The sequence below is a fragment of the Rhipicephalus sanguineus genome, chromosome 6, assembly GCF_013339695.2.
Source record: "Rhipicephalus sanguineus isolate Rsan-2018 chromosome 6, BIME_Rsan_1.4, whole genome shotgun sequence".
Lineage (NCBI taxonomy): Eukaryota > Metazoa > Arthropoda > Arachnida > Ixodida > Ixodidae > Rhipicephalus > Rhipicephalus sanguineus.
In genome coordinates, this window is record NC_051181.1 from 120,473,542 (window position 1) to 120,489,456 (window position 15,915).

At 47.4% G+C, this 15,915-nt stretch overlaps 1 protein-coding gene across 3 annotated transcripts in view; it reads left to right on the forward strand.

Annotated features, from left to right (window-relative positions):
• LOC119396284 (uncharacterized) overlaps positions 1-15,915 on the forward strand; it is a 398,508-nt gene that overhangs the window by 140,592 nt on the left and 242,001 nt on the right. For all 3 annotated transcript variants that reach the window (XR_007416575.1, XR_007416576.1, XM_037663433.2), the window contains one exon: positions 9,078-9,235. Coding sequence is in view for 1 of the 3 variants with exons in the window: in XM_037663433.2 (XP_037519361.1) it covers positions 9,078-9,235 (158 nt within the window). In the remaining 2 variants the exon portion in view is untranslated. The remainder of the gene's footprint in view (positions 1-9,077; positions 9,236-15,915) is intronic.

The following is a 15,915-nucleotide window of genomic DNA, read 5'->3' on the forward strand; positions in this document are numbered from 1 at the left end:
TTGCGGGTGGGACTAAATTTCGTTACAGCGAAATTTAATTTTTAATTGCGTTACTGCGAAATTTACTCCAGCAAGGGCACTATATCTGTACAAGTCCCTATGTCTATGCACACACGGTAAAGTCAAACACGAAAACGCGCCATGGTTTGTTCGTTACGTATTTTGTTGAGGAGGAAGGCAGCGGAGCGAACAGAAGAAGGGAAGGGTTCGCCCCTTGTATTCGGCAACTTCGGCGTCTGGCCCCGCCCACCCACACACACACACAAAAAAAAACCGAAACCAGCACGACAGCGCTAGAGATAAGATTCTTACGAGCCTTTCCCGCACATTTCCCTGCCGCCGCTGTATGTAGCGTCCACCGCGTATACAAACAGGGAGATAGGGGCAACGCCGACGAGGTTTTGCCCTGGAAGGGGACTTCACACGCAGACGCCGGGACCCGAGCCTGTATCGCTCGCCAGCGGGCTTCAGCACCGCTCGGCGCAACGTCGCGTGTGTAAGCAAGCTTCTTTTCTTTTTTTTTTTTCCTGGCGCGGCGGGTGCGTGAAGCGTGTCGTTTGCCGCCCACGACTTTTTCCTTTGCAGGCCCGCCTCGCCGCCGCAGCACAGGCCTTGCCGTTCTCGCGTGCCTGGTGCACACACGAAACGCAAAACTAAGCAGAAAAAGAGTAAACAAGGAAACCCGCCTGGGGCCGCGCGGGGAGACAGGCAAACCCTTTGGCGAGATCGCGCGCGCGATAATAAATCGCGTCCGGCGAAATTAACGAGCGGTTTTCGCCTCTTCTGTCTCTGTTTTCTTCGACGTCCTCTTTCCCTCAATCCTCCTCTTTCTTTTTTCCGCCTCCCCCGCCAATGGCGCGCGCGCTTCGCTCTCTGTGTGAACACGTGTGCGTGCGTGTGTATGTGTTGCGGGGGTCCATTGTTTTACAGTTGTTCTTTTCGCTTCTATCTTTTTTTTTCCTGTACGGGACTCCAGCGGCAGCAGGGCACCGCGGCCGTCGTGGGGACCCGACAATTAAAGGAACCCGCGCATCGATTGCACGCAGACACGAACGAAAGCGCTGCTTGCCCGGGAGGAAGCACCCTGTAGTGCATGGGCGACGGCCCGGGAGACGGAAACCGTCGGTGGGTTGGTTGGTTGGCTGGCTGTGCCGCCGATGCCGTCGGTGTGTATGTGGGGGGCTCGGTATCTATCCGCGCAGCAGAGACTGCGTGCTTTCTCCTCCCTTGCGGCCGGCCTGGGTGATGCGAACCGGGGATCTGTGTGCGGCGCAATTTATAACTTGTTACTGAAGGCGTGTATATACGTGCACGTACCGAACAGAGAGGAAAGGAGAAAGACTGATGGCTTTTCGCCGGAACTGCGAAGACGTTACCGGTGAAAGCCTCCGCTTGCGTCATCTGCCTCGGGCGATATACAGCCTATAGCTGGCGAGGCGACTCCACTCGGTCAGTTGTCGAACTAACCGCATGCGCGTCAGTGACCCATAACTACATTTGTCTTCCTTTTTTCTTGCGACATCAATTATCGTATCGGGACACTAAAAGCAAATTATCGCCGCCGTCGTCCGACGTCGCCGTAATGTTTCATATAAATACTAAGTGCGACGTGATTCAACTGCAACCCTCGATTTACAAGTTGAAGTTGCGAGGCAAAGCCGACGAGGATGAGCTGAGTATATAGGATGGCGTTTCCAGCACCAAGTAAGAGTAGGAGGGAGAGGTCGAATGAGCATGGCCAGCCTATAGCACTGCGCAAACTTTCCAGGTCAGCCTTACAAACACTACGGTTTGCTTTACGGCACGGATTACACGAACAATCCGTGTACGAGATAAGGCACGACTACCACCAAGCACTCGAGGAAGGACATAATATTACAGGTTGCCGAGTCATTGCGGAATTGTCGGCAATGACCGCGCGGATGAAGCTGCACGATCGGATCATGACCAAGACCTGCGGACACCCATACCACTCTTGAGAACGGACGCCGTGTGGCGACTACAATCACTTCCACGCCATCACTCTTCTACAATGGAATACGCAGGGTTTTTCCAACGCGCGCCTGTATTCGATTGACCCAAATTTGCAACTTCGTTTGCCATCCGGGCTCTCGAGACGGGATGCAACTTTACTGTGCCGCATGTGGTTGGGCGTGGCATTTACGAATGCGTATTCGTGTCTCATTGGAATGGCCAGCAGTGCGGCATGCAACATTTGCGCCTGCGAGGAGACGCTTGAACACATTCTCTGCCACTGCCCATCATATCAGGCTCAACGATGTAGTATAGAAGTCAAGCTCCGTCAGCTGGACTCAAGACCACTGACAGAAAAGAAGATCTTGGGACCTTGGCCTACGGTCTCGCATATGCGCAAGGCCACGAAAGCCCTCTTGTGCTTCTTGAGGACCACCGGACTTCACGAGCGCCTGTGAACTAACAGCGCGAGTTCGTGTTGTGTAGTTTCATGCTGTTCATCCATCTCTTTCTTACTCTTCTTCTTTCTTCTCTACCTTTTCCTTTCTATTATTCCCCCTCTCCCCCACCCCAAGTGTAGGGTAGCCAACCGAGCCAAAGCTTGGTTAACCTCTCTGCCTTTCCTCTTCGTTACTCTCTCTCTCTCCCACTAGGAAGCCTTCTTCTAGTACAGCTGCCAAATATAATGTCATTGCTGTCAATGCTTCTTCCTTTTGGGCAAAAATGTTACTTCTTGCTTTCTGCAGATTATCTTCCTTGTAATCTCTGTGTCAAAGCCTCTAGTATACTCTCAACTTTTTTTCAGAAAGAGAGAGAGAGAGTGTGTGTGTGTGTGTGTGTGTGTGTGTGTGTGTGTGTGTGTGTGTGTGTGTGTGTGTGTGTGTGTGTGTGTGTGTGTGTGTGTGTGCGCGCGCGCGCGCGTAGTTGGGGGGGGGGGGGGTGATTGCGTGATTGCATATGGTATTAAAATTCTATTTTTGAATGATGCAAGAAAATTTTCTTTTTCCATATCTTCTTTTTTTTCGCTGTTAGGACAGCAAAATTGGTCTTACATTAATCAGTTTCCGCACTACAGAACGAAACGTGTACCGTGTATTTCAGCGTATGCATAACATTATCTTGAGTCGTTTGTAGCATACTAAGCTCACGTGCTCGACGTCCCCTATATCACCACAAAATCGAGAGCCGTCTCGGTCCATCAGTCAACCGACCAGCGGACGATACAGAGTTGATGCGTGCGACGTTTGAGGGAACCAACGAAAGTACTCTCGACACGTTCACGCAGTACAAGGATAACGGTCTGCAGCCAGTGTACGGTGGAAAGCTTCATAAACGGTGGGAGTGTTGGAAGGGAATGTGAGTAATGGCGGGGAGTTGGGGGAGGTCACTATCTGGAAGTAGACCGTGAAATATACGCAGGACGTGCTCTCTTTCTCAAGTTGTCGAGACCGGGGGGACCAGGTCTACGTGTGTTACGGAGACGTACGGAGTGGGGTCTCTTCATACAAAATACGTGACGAAAAAAATAAAAGATATGACGGTACCTTGTACACGAAGAAGGCATGGTGGCAGAATGAATCGGCACCCGCTGTATTGGAGGCCTTGATCAATCAAGAAGATTAAAGAGACAACGTCCCACTTTCCGTGTATCCGCTTTTACCAGAAAATAGCCGAAAAAGTGGAAATTTGCTTCCCGGTAGCACACCGTTTTTTTTTTATCAGGTTTTCAAACGATTGCGATTGGGACGAATAAATAGAAATGGACGTGCCTGTTTTATTTTGCTGAGTCATCTATTTGCTTATTTTCTATACGTAATAATCGTGCGGTGCCCATTTTTCTTTAAGTGATCAGTACGTCTTTTCTCTTTCTTATATTTCTTTTGGTGCTTATCATTTCTCTCATTGTTGCTTTTGCTAAGTCGTCTCCATATTTTACTTATTTCGCTTGACGAATTAGCCTTTTTCAAGTGCGAAGCATTTCTAAGCGAACCCAAGGCACTTTGATCGTTTCTATCTATCTATCTATCTATCTATCTATCTATCTATCTATCTATCTATCTATCTATCTATCTATCTATCTATCTATCTATCTATCTATCTATCTATCTATCTATCTATCTATCTATCTATCTATCTATCTATCTATCTATCTATCTATCTATCTATCTATCTATCTATCTATCTATCTATCTATCTATCTATCTATCTATCTATCTATCTATCTATCTATCTATCTATCTATCTATCTATCTATCTATCTATCTATCTATCTATCTATTTTGCCGCCTACGTCTGGGTGTACACCAAAATTGGCCTAGGAGGGTAAGAGGATTTGACATATGTGACTGTCCGGCCATGAGACGAATAACCTGAAAACCCTTTCGTGTACGTCGTCAGACCCTTTCCTCCAGACACGTGTGACACATACCCGTAACCACGGGCCACGGTGTACGGGTATGCGCAAAGGTGGTTGACAGTTCATATCTGACCAGTAACGGCGAGAACAGATATTGGTAATTTAAGTGCCACAGCGTTAAGAAAAGCCGACATCGGCAGTGTTGAGCCGACGAATGCAAATAATAAAAATTACGATCCCATCAGGAATTGAACCCAAGCATTCTTGCGTGGCAGTCAGGGATTCTACCACAGAACCACGCCAGGTCTAGAAACTCCTTTGGAAAAGCGCCCTATGCAGGCATAATGTCGGTGCAACGTCAATTGTGGTTGTGGTGCTGGCTATCTAATTTTATAACAAAGCAATAAACCCTACATATGTACTCCTACCATACAGGAATCATGTCAGGTTAACCTCTGTGGTTCCAGTGTTGGCTACGCTTTTATAGCAGTCTAATAAACACTAGATTTGTATTCCTATAATTCAGCACGCTATATTCAAGCATTGCTCAACCCCGGAGGAATACGCTAACGAGAGTTACGTATGATATTCACATCATGGCACCGTAAACTGCACTTCGTTTTAATAATACTGACGTATGTGATCTAACGTGAGGGCTGACGTTACGTCAGACCATAGGTTACCCTTTAAACGCCAGTCTTGTCGACGTGCCTGGTAAGCCCAAGATGTGCACACGACTACTCCACTTACAAAAACACGTCGATCCACCTCGTAACGCTTGGCTCAAAGTAAAAAAAAAAGGCAGCATAGAACTACTCGCTGACTGCTTTGCATGAAACCGATTCCCACAAGGCGTGGGATCTGCTGAATTTTTTGGCTTTATGGTGATGCGTAGAACACCATTGTTCCTAAAACATTTGAACGCACTTGTTTTCCCAGTGTCTCTAACGCTAATTTTTTTTTTCGAAATAAAGATTTTTATTTCCTCTGGCACTCACTCACTCGCGAGTTGGTTCCGAAAGCGAGCTTCACCGCACAGCCTACCTGCGTAGGGAGAAGTTAGTTGTCAAGGGGGAGAAGTAGGATTCTTCGGAATATAGTTGTTCTATTCAACATTGTAAAGTCATAGGCATGTAAGTGTTCCATCCTTAGCAAAAAGGTGCAACGTTATAAATACTGCCCGGCTGCAGTAATTTCGTAAAAGCACGAAAATATCTAGATACCCCTGTCGACTAGGCACGTAGCCAGGATTTCTTTCCGGGGGGGGGGGGGGGGGGGGGGGGGGGGCCCAAGGCCTAATTGTTCGAAAGTATTTCCATGGCAAAAATAAAACAAAAGTTGCCCGGGAATATAGAAGGCCGGACGAATTTCGGGGGGGGCCCGCCCCCCCCCCCCCTTGCCTACGTGCCTGCCTGTCGATCTGCAGCTTCAGCCTGAACTTCAGGGGCTTTTTGCCTCAAGTTCGATCTCACCACTTTCGTCTTCATCAGCGGAGCTTTGTGTCAGGAATGTGTCCAGGCACTTTTGAGCGATTCCTGCGTCCCAAAATTTCTGTGACGCTTTTATATTGCCAAGATAGAACTAAGGACATAAAGAGCACATGATAGGACAGTAGTAGCGACCGTGTCTTAGTACAGTATTGCCCAGTCCCGCACGGCGAGCGACTAAATTTAATAATCGTTGTCGCATCTGCCGTTGCGCCAACAACGCGCAAACGTCAGGCTTCGCAAGGTGAATTTTCGCTCTTGTAGAGTGACGTTACACATATCTGACCATATGCGACTCATAAAGACGACTTGGAGGATCGTGACGTGTGTTCATTTACGCTTGAAGGGGTGTCTAAACCCTTGTAAAACGTTCTCTCAGTTTTCATACGACGTAAATATGACGCGATTGTCCCCTTACGCACTGCCAATTTCAGCTGGCACCCTGCGCGGTAACTTCTCACATGCGACAACAACGCCAGAGGACACAAACTGGTGAGCGAAAAGAAAAGTAAGATTGGGGAAGCTTGATGAAGTATCTTGAATCTATAATGAGCAGTGAGTGTACGTAATCTTAAAGTCTCCAAATTCGCATGTGCTGCGTGCCATGAACGATGAACGATGAAGCACGTGTGCGTCGTTTTTTATAGTGTCTCGTTATCTCTGTACCCTTAGCGGCCGATGTCGGCAAAACTTGGGTGACACAGTTACCTATCGTACCGTCTTGCAAGTGCGGGGTGCTACGCTGTTACGCGTTTCACGCTGCCTGCTGCACTTTGAAACATCATTCGTAACATATCGCTACGAAGGAAATTTGTTTATTGATTCATCACACGGTCACCCGCCATGGAAACATTTGGCCATCAACAATTTTGTCATCTTTTCGCGAGATAGTTCTGGCCACGTCATTGTCGACATCAACCTACACCATCCCATGCGCAAGCTCACTTTCAGTGCAGCTCACGCGAGCCTGATATCGCATATTGCTTGCCTTGACCTCTTCTTGCCGAAAGAGTGAATTACAGCGATAAAAAATGGGAGATGATTGCACGTCTTTAACACGCGTTATCACGCTCGTGTCTGTCTTATAGCATCAATTCAGCGGACATAAGGTGTTAGGCACATGCGCACAGCTCTGAGTCTGGGTCGTAAAAGAGGCAGAGAGTCGCGCGATCCTAACACGTGCCCACATGTGACGGTTCTTCGTACACAGTGGAACCAGTTGCTTAAGAAAGCCTTATCAACTAGAATAGCGCTTGCTATCGTAGCAGCTTGTTGCGTTACCGTTTACTCCAGTGGACGCTGTTCTTTGGGTGTGCTCGTAGCATTGGTAACGTCGCAAGCTTGGAGGGCGACAGTGGTTGTCACGACAACCGTGTAAGAAAACCGCCCGTGCTGTTTTATCGCAGCAATCTTGGATGACGAAATACAAGTCTACGAAATGATTACGCATCTACTGGCGAAGACTCCACTGCTGCACTGATTCCCACAATTGTAAGCTGTGCCTTGGGCCATATAAAATGTGATTGCACTCTACATTTAGCGCGATTGCCCTCAATCTTATGTCTCGCTTCGGTGCTTGTCCGTATGGAGATCCAACCTTGTCAAACTGCTTTATACGAAGCTGTGACTGTAACTATAGTTGTGAATTATTAGGCTAGATTCAGAACCTAAAACGTGCCTTTGAATAATGGATCGCGTTGACCCATTCGCCTCTTTTCTTAAGTTATCATAGTCAAATATCTTATTCCTCCATGCCTTCCTTTTTGCCTTCTTCCCATCAAAGATATAGCTAGCCACCAAATGTGTACCTTAGGTCAATATCTGCATCCTTCATCTTATTTCCATTCATCTATCACACCTTCTGCTGCAATGCAAAGGCAGCAACCCAGCCATACAAGCAGCAGCAACAGACGCAGACCCAAACCTACTTAGTGAAGCGTGGGAGGCTGCGATCTCCAAGCCGGACATGGTCGACCAGCGCCAACACGTCGCGCGGGCCCGGCAGGCGGTCCAGGCCAGAGGGTTCCTGGAATATAGGACCCTCCCACATTCACGTACTGGCCACCTAATAAACGTTTTCCTCTCTCTCTCTCTCTCTCTCTCTCTACTTTTTCCAGCCTCCCTCTCTCTATTGCCGCGAGATAAAGCCACCAAAAAAACTGGTGAACTGATGTTTCCTAATAAGTACGCAAACGATTTTCTGAAATCTGCTTGAAGAAATCGTCTACAAAAATGTCCTTCTCGCAACCATTTAGTTCTTGAGCTACCGTCATTTGCGAAGGCATGCTGTACAAAGACTGTAATTTCTCCACTCGAAACATTATATGGGCACGAGGATGCATACGTAGATCGATCGCCTTAATTGCATCAGTCAGCCCCCTATACGTTGGTGCTCACAGGCTAAAAATGCTACATCTGATCTGACAATGAACTGCGCCATGGCTGCAGCACAGCCGCCGCGGTAGTACAATGGTTACGGGTGCTCGGTTGCTCACCCCAAAGGACGCGGGCTCGACCCTGCCTGGGCGGCCGCATTTCGATGGAGTCGAAATGCTACGAGGCCATTCTACTTAGATTTAGGAACAGATTAAGAAACCCTTAGCTGGCCGAAATTTCCGGAGCCCTCCACTATATGGCGTGTCTCGTAATCATATCGCGAGTTTGACGCGTAAAACCTCAACAATCACACTCGAAACCATATGTATCGAACCCACATATAACGAATTGTGTGTATCGACAACTGTGAAATGCCATTCACGGTACATTTGATATGTAAAATATTTTATACATCGAATTACCTATGTGTAGGACTCTTATTCTGTGTTCCTTTCAGATTCGATGTACCGGGGTTGGATTGTATTATTTTTATAAGGCTGCAGCAGCATGAGTTGTGTGCATAAAGCAACTACTCGAAAAGCCCAGTTCATTTATTTTTTTTTTTTTTTGCATTTCCAATATCATTTATCGAACTTCTTAGCGGAACACTGTGCGCACACGCACCTGCGAAAAGTTCGTTATCCGTCCAGGCGCTTACAGGAGCGCGTTGATCGGACCGAGCTTTCTCGAGCGTGCAAGAGGCCGAATTGAGTTCGATTTTCAAGACCGAACGTTCCTAGGCAATTTCTTAGTTTGTTTTTCTCTATCTTTTTCTGGGCCCTTAATTCCACGTGCCGCTCATGGTTCGAGCTTCTCCTAATGAATTGCCGCTTGAGCGGCGAACAATTAGCGATTTTCTCTTTCTCTCTCTCTCTCGTTTTCAGCTCTCCACGGGCCACTCGTGTGATTTACGCTCCGCCAGGTTTCTGCACCTTCGGCCTGCTTGCTCCCTATGCGCCTTCCGCCCAAACAGGCGATGCGGCCCTTAATTTGTCTGGCAAGCGTGGCGCCCGAAGATGCCCGCATTTTGCGCCTCGGACAGGTATTTCGAACGAACACTGCTTGTAATTAGGGAGCTTGTCCGTAAATGCGTTGTCCCTTTGCGGAATGCACAGGTCAATCGTAGACTAACACGTAAGCGGTTGGTGTGGTGGCTCCAACCAAGCGGCGGAGGGTTTAACCAGTGGAGGCGACATTGTTAGAACTTTTGCTTGTCTGTGAAGATACTATATAGTTATAGATAATATATATATATATATATATATATATATATATATATATATATATATATATATATATATATATATATATATATATATATATATATATATATATGGTTTATATTATACTTGAGTCATACAAGTGGTGCGCGGCAGCGGAAAGATAGCAGCGACAGCTTGTGGCAGCAGATCTCGTGCTGCAGTGACCTGCCGCACCATATACTTTAACTTCTTGTGCAAAGACTTATGCTGTGACCAGGTATTATGTGAAACGATTGACATGATGAAGTAGAACGATCACTTCAGCTACGGGCGATCTTGGACTGCACTTACGAATGTGCGAGTATGAGCCCAGACCACTTAGAAACTGCTTGCGGGACAGCTTCATCAATATTTGGAGGTTAAGCAAGGAGTTTAAAGCTCAAGCATGGCAGGGACCAGACCGTGTCATCGAATGACCTCACCACCCTGCACAAGGGCATGAAAAGGGCATGAAAAGCACCTTACGTCTTTCCTATGTATGTGCAACAGTTTCAATGTAGTTTCAGTTCGCTCAACAAGCACGTTTATTTTCCAAACGCTTGCGCTATCTGTTTCTGTCCTGGTTAGACACCAGGACACAAACAAGGTTTTTTAAAGTTTTCAGCGTTCACCAGGTGATCCCTCGAATAGGAAGCAATATTCGTCAACATGGCTACGCCAATCGCCACCTCCAAGTTTCTTTCCTCAGGCATTGTCGGTATGCGCTTCAACCAACCAAAAAAAAAAAAAACAGCGATAAATCAAGTACGCCACGTCTGCGAAGCTTTCAGAACGAACTCAGAGCAGGATTCTAACCTACAGAAAAAAAAAGAGTAGAAAAAGAAAAGCAGCAAGGTCACGTTGAGCGAAGTGCATTAGGCGTAATCCAGAGAACTGAGGTCATATTTTTTTGATCCCACGTGCATGTTGGCCTGCTGGTTAGGCAATATAATATAGATAAAACAAGAAGACCATTACGGCGACCGCAAGTAGAGGCATGCAGTGTCGGGACGTGATAGGGTGGATGTGAGTCTTGTGCAAAGCTAACTTGACTACTTGCATTCAAAAAAAAAAAAGAGAGAGAAGAAGAAGAAGCCACTAACCAGACGCACAAAGACTGTGTAGCTTGTGGTACTCTAGACAGGTATATGGGGCCATGAAGATATAAACTGCTTCTTCTTTTTCCTGTGCCCGCAATCTTAACCGTTGTTGCGCAATTTTATATCGGAAAGAGTGCATTATCGTATATTACGTATCGTCATGGGTACATGTGGGGTTACACACGCAATAGATGTCACAATTACAGTGAGTAGTTAGGGACATTAGCAGTAGCCCCACCGATGTGCTGGCCTGCTCACCCAAATAGCTGCGTTTCTGGCAGCACGTCTGTAGAGTGTTGCGCCAGCTGGTTTGTCACGGTGTATATATACATATATATAGCTGCCTCTGGTGATGCCAGTTCCAACAGTCGTGTGCGGACGCGTAATGCCATTCGACGACGACGAGGCAGTAAGACCGTTCGTACATCAGATTGTTTGTCTCACGCGACCTGGAAAATTAATGGGCTCCCCTGTGTACAACTGTGACACACCGGCTCTGGTTCGATTCTCAGAGCTGCCATTAACGGGAAAGTTCTCGTTTATTGCTTCGTTTACCTCCTGAAGCTCTTTTACGGGCACGCGACGGGAGCTCCAAAGCAGTCGATTTGTTTAATGAATACTTTCTTTTTTTTGTAAATGGTGCTAATTTATGTATGTTGTGGGTTAACTTATGAGTGTTTGCCTGATAACCTAATTGCAGCGCGTCCTGCAACGCATTTAGTTGATTTATCCTAATGAAATTGAGGGATGCAATGTTCACAAACTGCTCATTGCAGGCTATGAGCAAGAAGTGATTATAAGTAGAAGGAATAAATCATCTTATTGAAAAATAACGGACTAGGGAAGCCGCAGGTGAAGCCCCTGCTTCAAGGCCCGGGGACGATATGCTCGAACACATGCGTACTCCCATTTAGGTACACGTTAAGGAACCCCAGCTGGCGGGAATTAATCTGGAGTCCCCCGCTATAAGTACGGCGTGCCTCATAATCATACCGTCTGTTTGACACCAGAAGTGCAAGACTGATGTTGGGTTCTTGCAGTGCCTGCATCTGGCACGTAATCCAGTGTTCGTGTATAACGAATTCGTCCCAAACGTTCGTTATAGAGAGGTTCGGATATAATTACTTGTTGCTTGATGTATCCAAAATTGTTTCGCGAGCGAACAAAGCGCCCAAAGCTTCTCGTTCGCGAATGCTCTTTGATGTTAGCTGACCGCCTTCGATAACAACGCGCACATTAGGTGCGGGGCACAGACGTTTCACTTACAATCATTTTTTCTAGCTTAAAGGAGTACTGACACGATTTTGACACATCGCAAAAAGGACATTTTACGTTTCCTCAGTATGCAGTGTTAACGCTCTCAACACACCGGAGTCAGACAACACGTTTAAAATATTTTACTTTGATTTTAAAGTTTTCGTCGCTGAGCATTTGCAAGCCAGCCCCACCGCAATGGACATTATACCGACGTGTCAACTCAACACAGTTACACTGACTGAGTTTGCGAATTTTGCGTTCTGCATGCAGCCTAAATCGCAGAATTCACTGTCGGGGTCGCTGGACGACAATTTACTCATCGTTGTTTGCGTACACCACGATCAGATGACAGATCTGCCGCTAGTACGTCGCGAGTTGCTGTCTCCCTGTGAGTTCACACTGCGATGATACGTCACTGAGAAGCTGCCACCTCGATATCGAAACCGAAAATGTTTTTCTAAGGTAGAGGTATTAAATACATACTCTATGCATTCTCAGGCACCACAGTATACTCTTTTTAGGGTTCTCGACACCAGCGCTTTTATTTAGAGCAACAATCCGAAAATATTTAAAATTCGTGTCAGTGCTCCTTTAAGAGGTTACGTTTGTACCTCAATGAAATTCGTTGCTAATGGTATACAAAGTGCCGAGCGCGAATTAGGTACGGGGCACAGAAGAACACGCGTAGCACAGGACAGGCGCTAACTAGCAACTGTCCTTACTGTGAAAAACTTGCCTATACATATATATTTTGTACAGCCAGCATGCGCAAGCGCACTGCCCATCATGGCCGCAAAGAAGATAGTTCCGAGTTAGTGCTTGTCCTATGCTGTGTGTGTTCGCTCATGTCCCGTACCTTATAATTTGCGCTATGCAGTTTACCACTGCTTTTGTGCATTCGGGCCCAGTGTCATTATATCCAGAGGCGGTATTCAGAGAAGCTTACAATTCGTACGTGTCCTTTGCCATTGGCCAGTCACCTTCGTTAATGATGTGTCCAGCGTCACGACTGGCTGATATTCGCTATTATCAAAAATTACAGCGTAAGAGAATCCTCAGAAAATGGACCAGGGTGTCTGACTATAAGAATAACTGGGAGTTGTTATATCGGTGTCTTACAGGACACGTAATCGAGCACCTTACCCTGGGACAAATTTCGTCTCGCCGTACTATTGCAATGCCTGAAACGTTATTGTTTGCCACGTAATCTCTGCAGGTTTTCAAAAGTAACGTACACCAGACAACCTGGGGATGACGCCATGCACACCGAGCGTAAGAGAAGGCAAGCTCTTGCGCCAAAAGCGTGCTGCTGCTGCTGCGAGCGTGGCAGCCTCAAAAACCTTCCTTCTGCAGCCGCCGGGGGGAAAACTCATTAGCGTCCGGGCTCTTTAATATCGCAGCATCGGACGTCAGCAAGCGTGCGTTGCTCGAGAGTGCTGCGTGGCTGGATGCGTTGCGGCAGGGGATGGCGGGCGAGCGAACTAGCTGCTGGTGGGATAAGGCTCTATACGGAGACGGCCGCCCGGCTGGCTTGCATGCGACCGGTGGATTTATGCCGCCTGTTGTGAAGCACGCGGGCATCACGGAGCCAGCGGCAGTAGCAGCAGCAGCAGCCGCGGCCTGGGCACCACTCCTTCCCTCGCTGCTTGCTTCACGTATATGCACCGGCGTGAGCCGCACGCTCTCTCTCTCTCTCTCTCCCCCACCTCCCCCTCTCCCAATCCATTCTCGTTCTTTTGCGCTCGCTACAAAGTTTCAACCGGGCGTCGGAGTGGCGCCCTCTGGGAAAAGAAAAGAGAAAGTATACGACGCTCTGACGAAGTGTAATCCGCCTCGGAGCCCGGTGTTTCGGTCGTCAAATTTACGTTAACCACGCCGGCCGGCGGAGAGAGATCTTTCTTAACTTATTTTCAGGTTGTTTTCTTTTCTCTCGCGATCTCTCCTTGTCAACTTGCTCGCGTGTGTCAACCCTAGGCACCTCTTTGCCAGGCGCGCGTGCCGAAGTTTTGTAGTAGCCGTGTGCGTCTTTGTGTGGGCGCGCGTGTGTACACGGGTACGTATACGTTGCGTGTGTATGAGTGCAAAGAGTATCGAGCATTGATTTTTTTTTATTTATCAATCCCACCATACCCTCAGGTAGAGTTTATTCAAATAAGGCGCGCGAGAGATTGTTACTCTTGTAAAACACCCGAACAGGCACGAGCAAACGCAATTTAATAATGTATGTATGGCCAATATTTGTAAATGTTTCTTGTCTTTTCTCCTCATTCTTCCCTTTATTCCACTTACCATTTCCCAAGTGCAGAGTATAAAAGTGTATATCTACCTTCCAGTTAACCTCCCCGCCTTTCAAGTATCATTTATCTCTCTCTCTCTCTCTCTGAATATATGGTTCTATAACTTTCCCGCGGTATTTGCATTATTAAACGGTGCACAGCGGAACATCCGTTGTTTGTACGGAGCTCGAATTTATCACGCTCTAAAGACGGGCTAGTTGGTTTGAATTCATTCCTGATGAAATTGCGCACACTAAGCGACGACAAAACGATGAAGACACAGACTATGCCACTTATAGCATTGCATGGACAGCCGCTCGTACAGTACCCCCAATGCACGCAACTCGAGCAAAAATGCCCTGAACTTCGTTCTGAACCGTATCGCTTTTTGTCTGTCTTATTTGTAAATGCCTTTCTTGGTGGCGTGGAGGACTTTGCTTTGCACGCTTCGCAAAGTCAGGGGAATGAGAGATGGTAGTCAGTGAGACCACGCACGTCACAAATCCTCACTCGACGCCAGGGGCGTAGCCAGAAATTTTTTTCGGGGGGGGGGGGGGGGTTCAACCATACTTTATGTATGTTCGTGCGTGCGTTTGTATGTGTGCGTGCCTATATACGCAAGCAAAACTGAAAAATTTCGGGGGGGGTTTGAACCCCCCCAACCCCCCCCCCCCCTTGGCTACGCCCTTGCTCGACGCGCTGAGCGTACTTTGTTAGTGCGTGCGTATGTTTGTGTATAGTTTATTGATTTCCGAAGTCCGAGGCTCTGCTGACCGTACTGGCAAAGCCAAGCAGCCAGCAGCTAAATTGACACGGTGCCTGCCTGGCACAGTTCGTTCGGCTTCAAAAAATCGATACCAGAGGTGGAGAGGGTGAAATGAGGTTGAGTAGGAGGAGGAGAATGGATGTTCGCGCGAAGCACGCGGCTAGAGAGAAGAGATGGAGAGGATGAAAGAAGGAAGAAAGGAAAGGATAGTGTGGGAAACTGGAGTCCACGCTCGCTTAATACCGTGCAGCGCGTGAAGGATGTACATTGAGCTCGGTACGTCGGCTGATCTCTTGAGATCGGCCTCACTGGCATTCTAAGAAGAAAGTTAGGCAAACATTTTTACGAGGTGTCTTGGAAATATTTGTGATGCCAGGAACATTAGGGCTTACGGCCTCACAAGTACTTGATACTGTTGTCGTGATGAAGCACCAATGGACCTAAAGAAGCAACCTTGCTGACAAGTGCGCTCAGTAGCAAAATGGTAAACCTTGTGTAGTTAGGTACAAAATACACCGCAGGCCATGCGGTAAAGCCTTGTGTATAGAACTCTCGGAGTTCTATATACAGCGTGAGTTAATTATTATTACCAATTTGCCAGAAATTCGTGTCCGTATTACGAAGCCATTGGCACTTTTCGAGGGCATGTAAGAGATCAGTGCTGTAAATACTTGTCTTTTTTTTATTATTTCATTTCAACAGTCACTCCCCGCGGTAGCTTAGCGGCGAAGGTGTGACGCTGTTAAGCTCAAGGGTGCACGTTCGATTCCCAGCCCCGATAGCCGAGTTTTGATGAAGGGAGTATGCAAAAAAAAAGAATCCTAGGGTACCTTGGGTTGTGATCGTTAAAGAATTCCACGATGCACGAAATTAATCCACGCTGTCTCCCACTGCGTCGTGCCTTGGTAAAAACACGCGGCGTTGTCTGCACTAAAACACTGGAATAAATAAGGATAAAAATGTCAATGGGTCGCCAACCCCTGTCCGTCATTTTACCACGCCGTACTGTCGACATCTCGTCGGTCAGCTGAATGGGGCTGGAAGCGAGCCAAGCAGGTCTGGCCCGAGACAATGTAATTTGG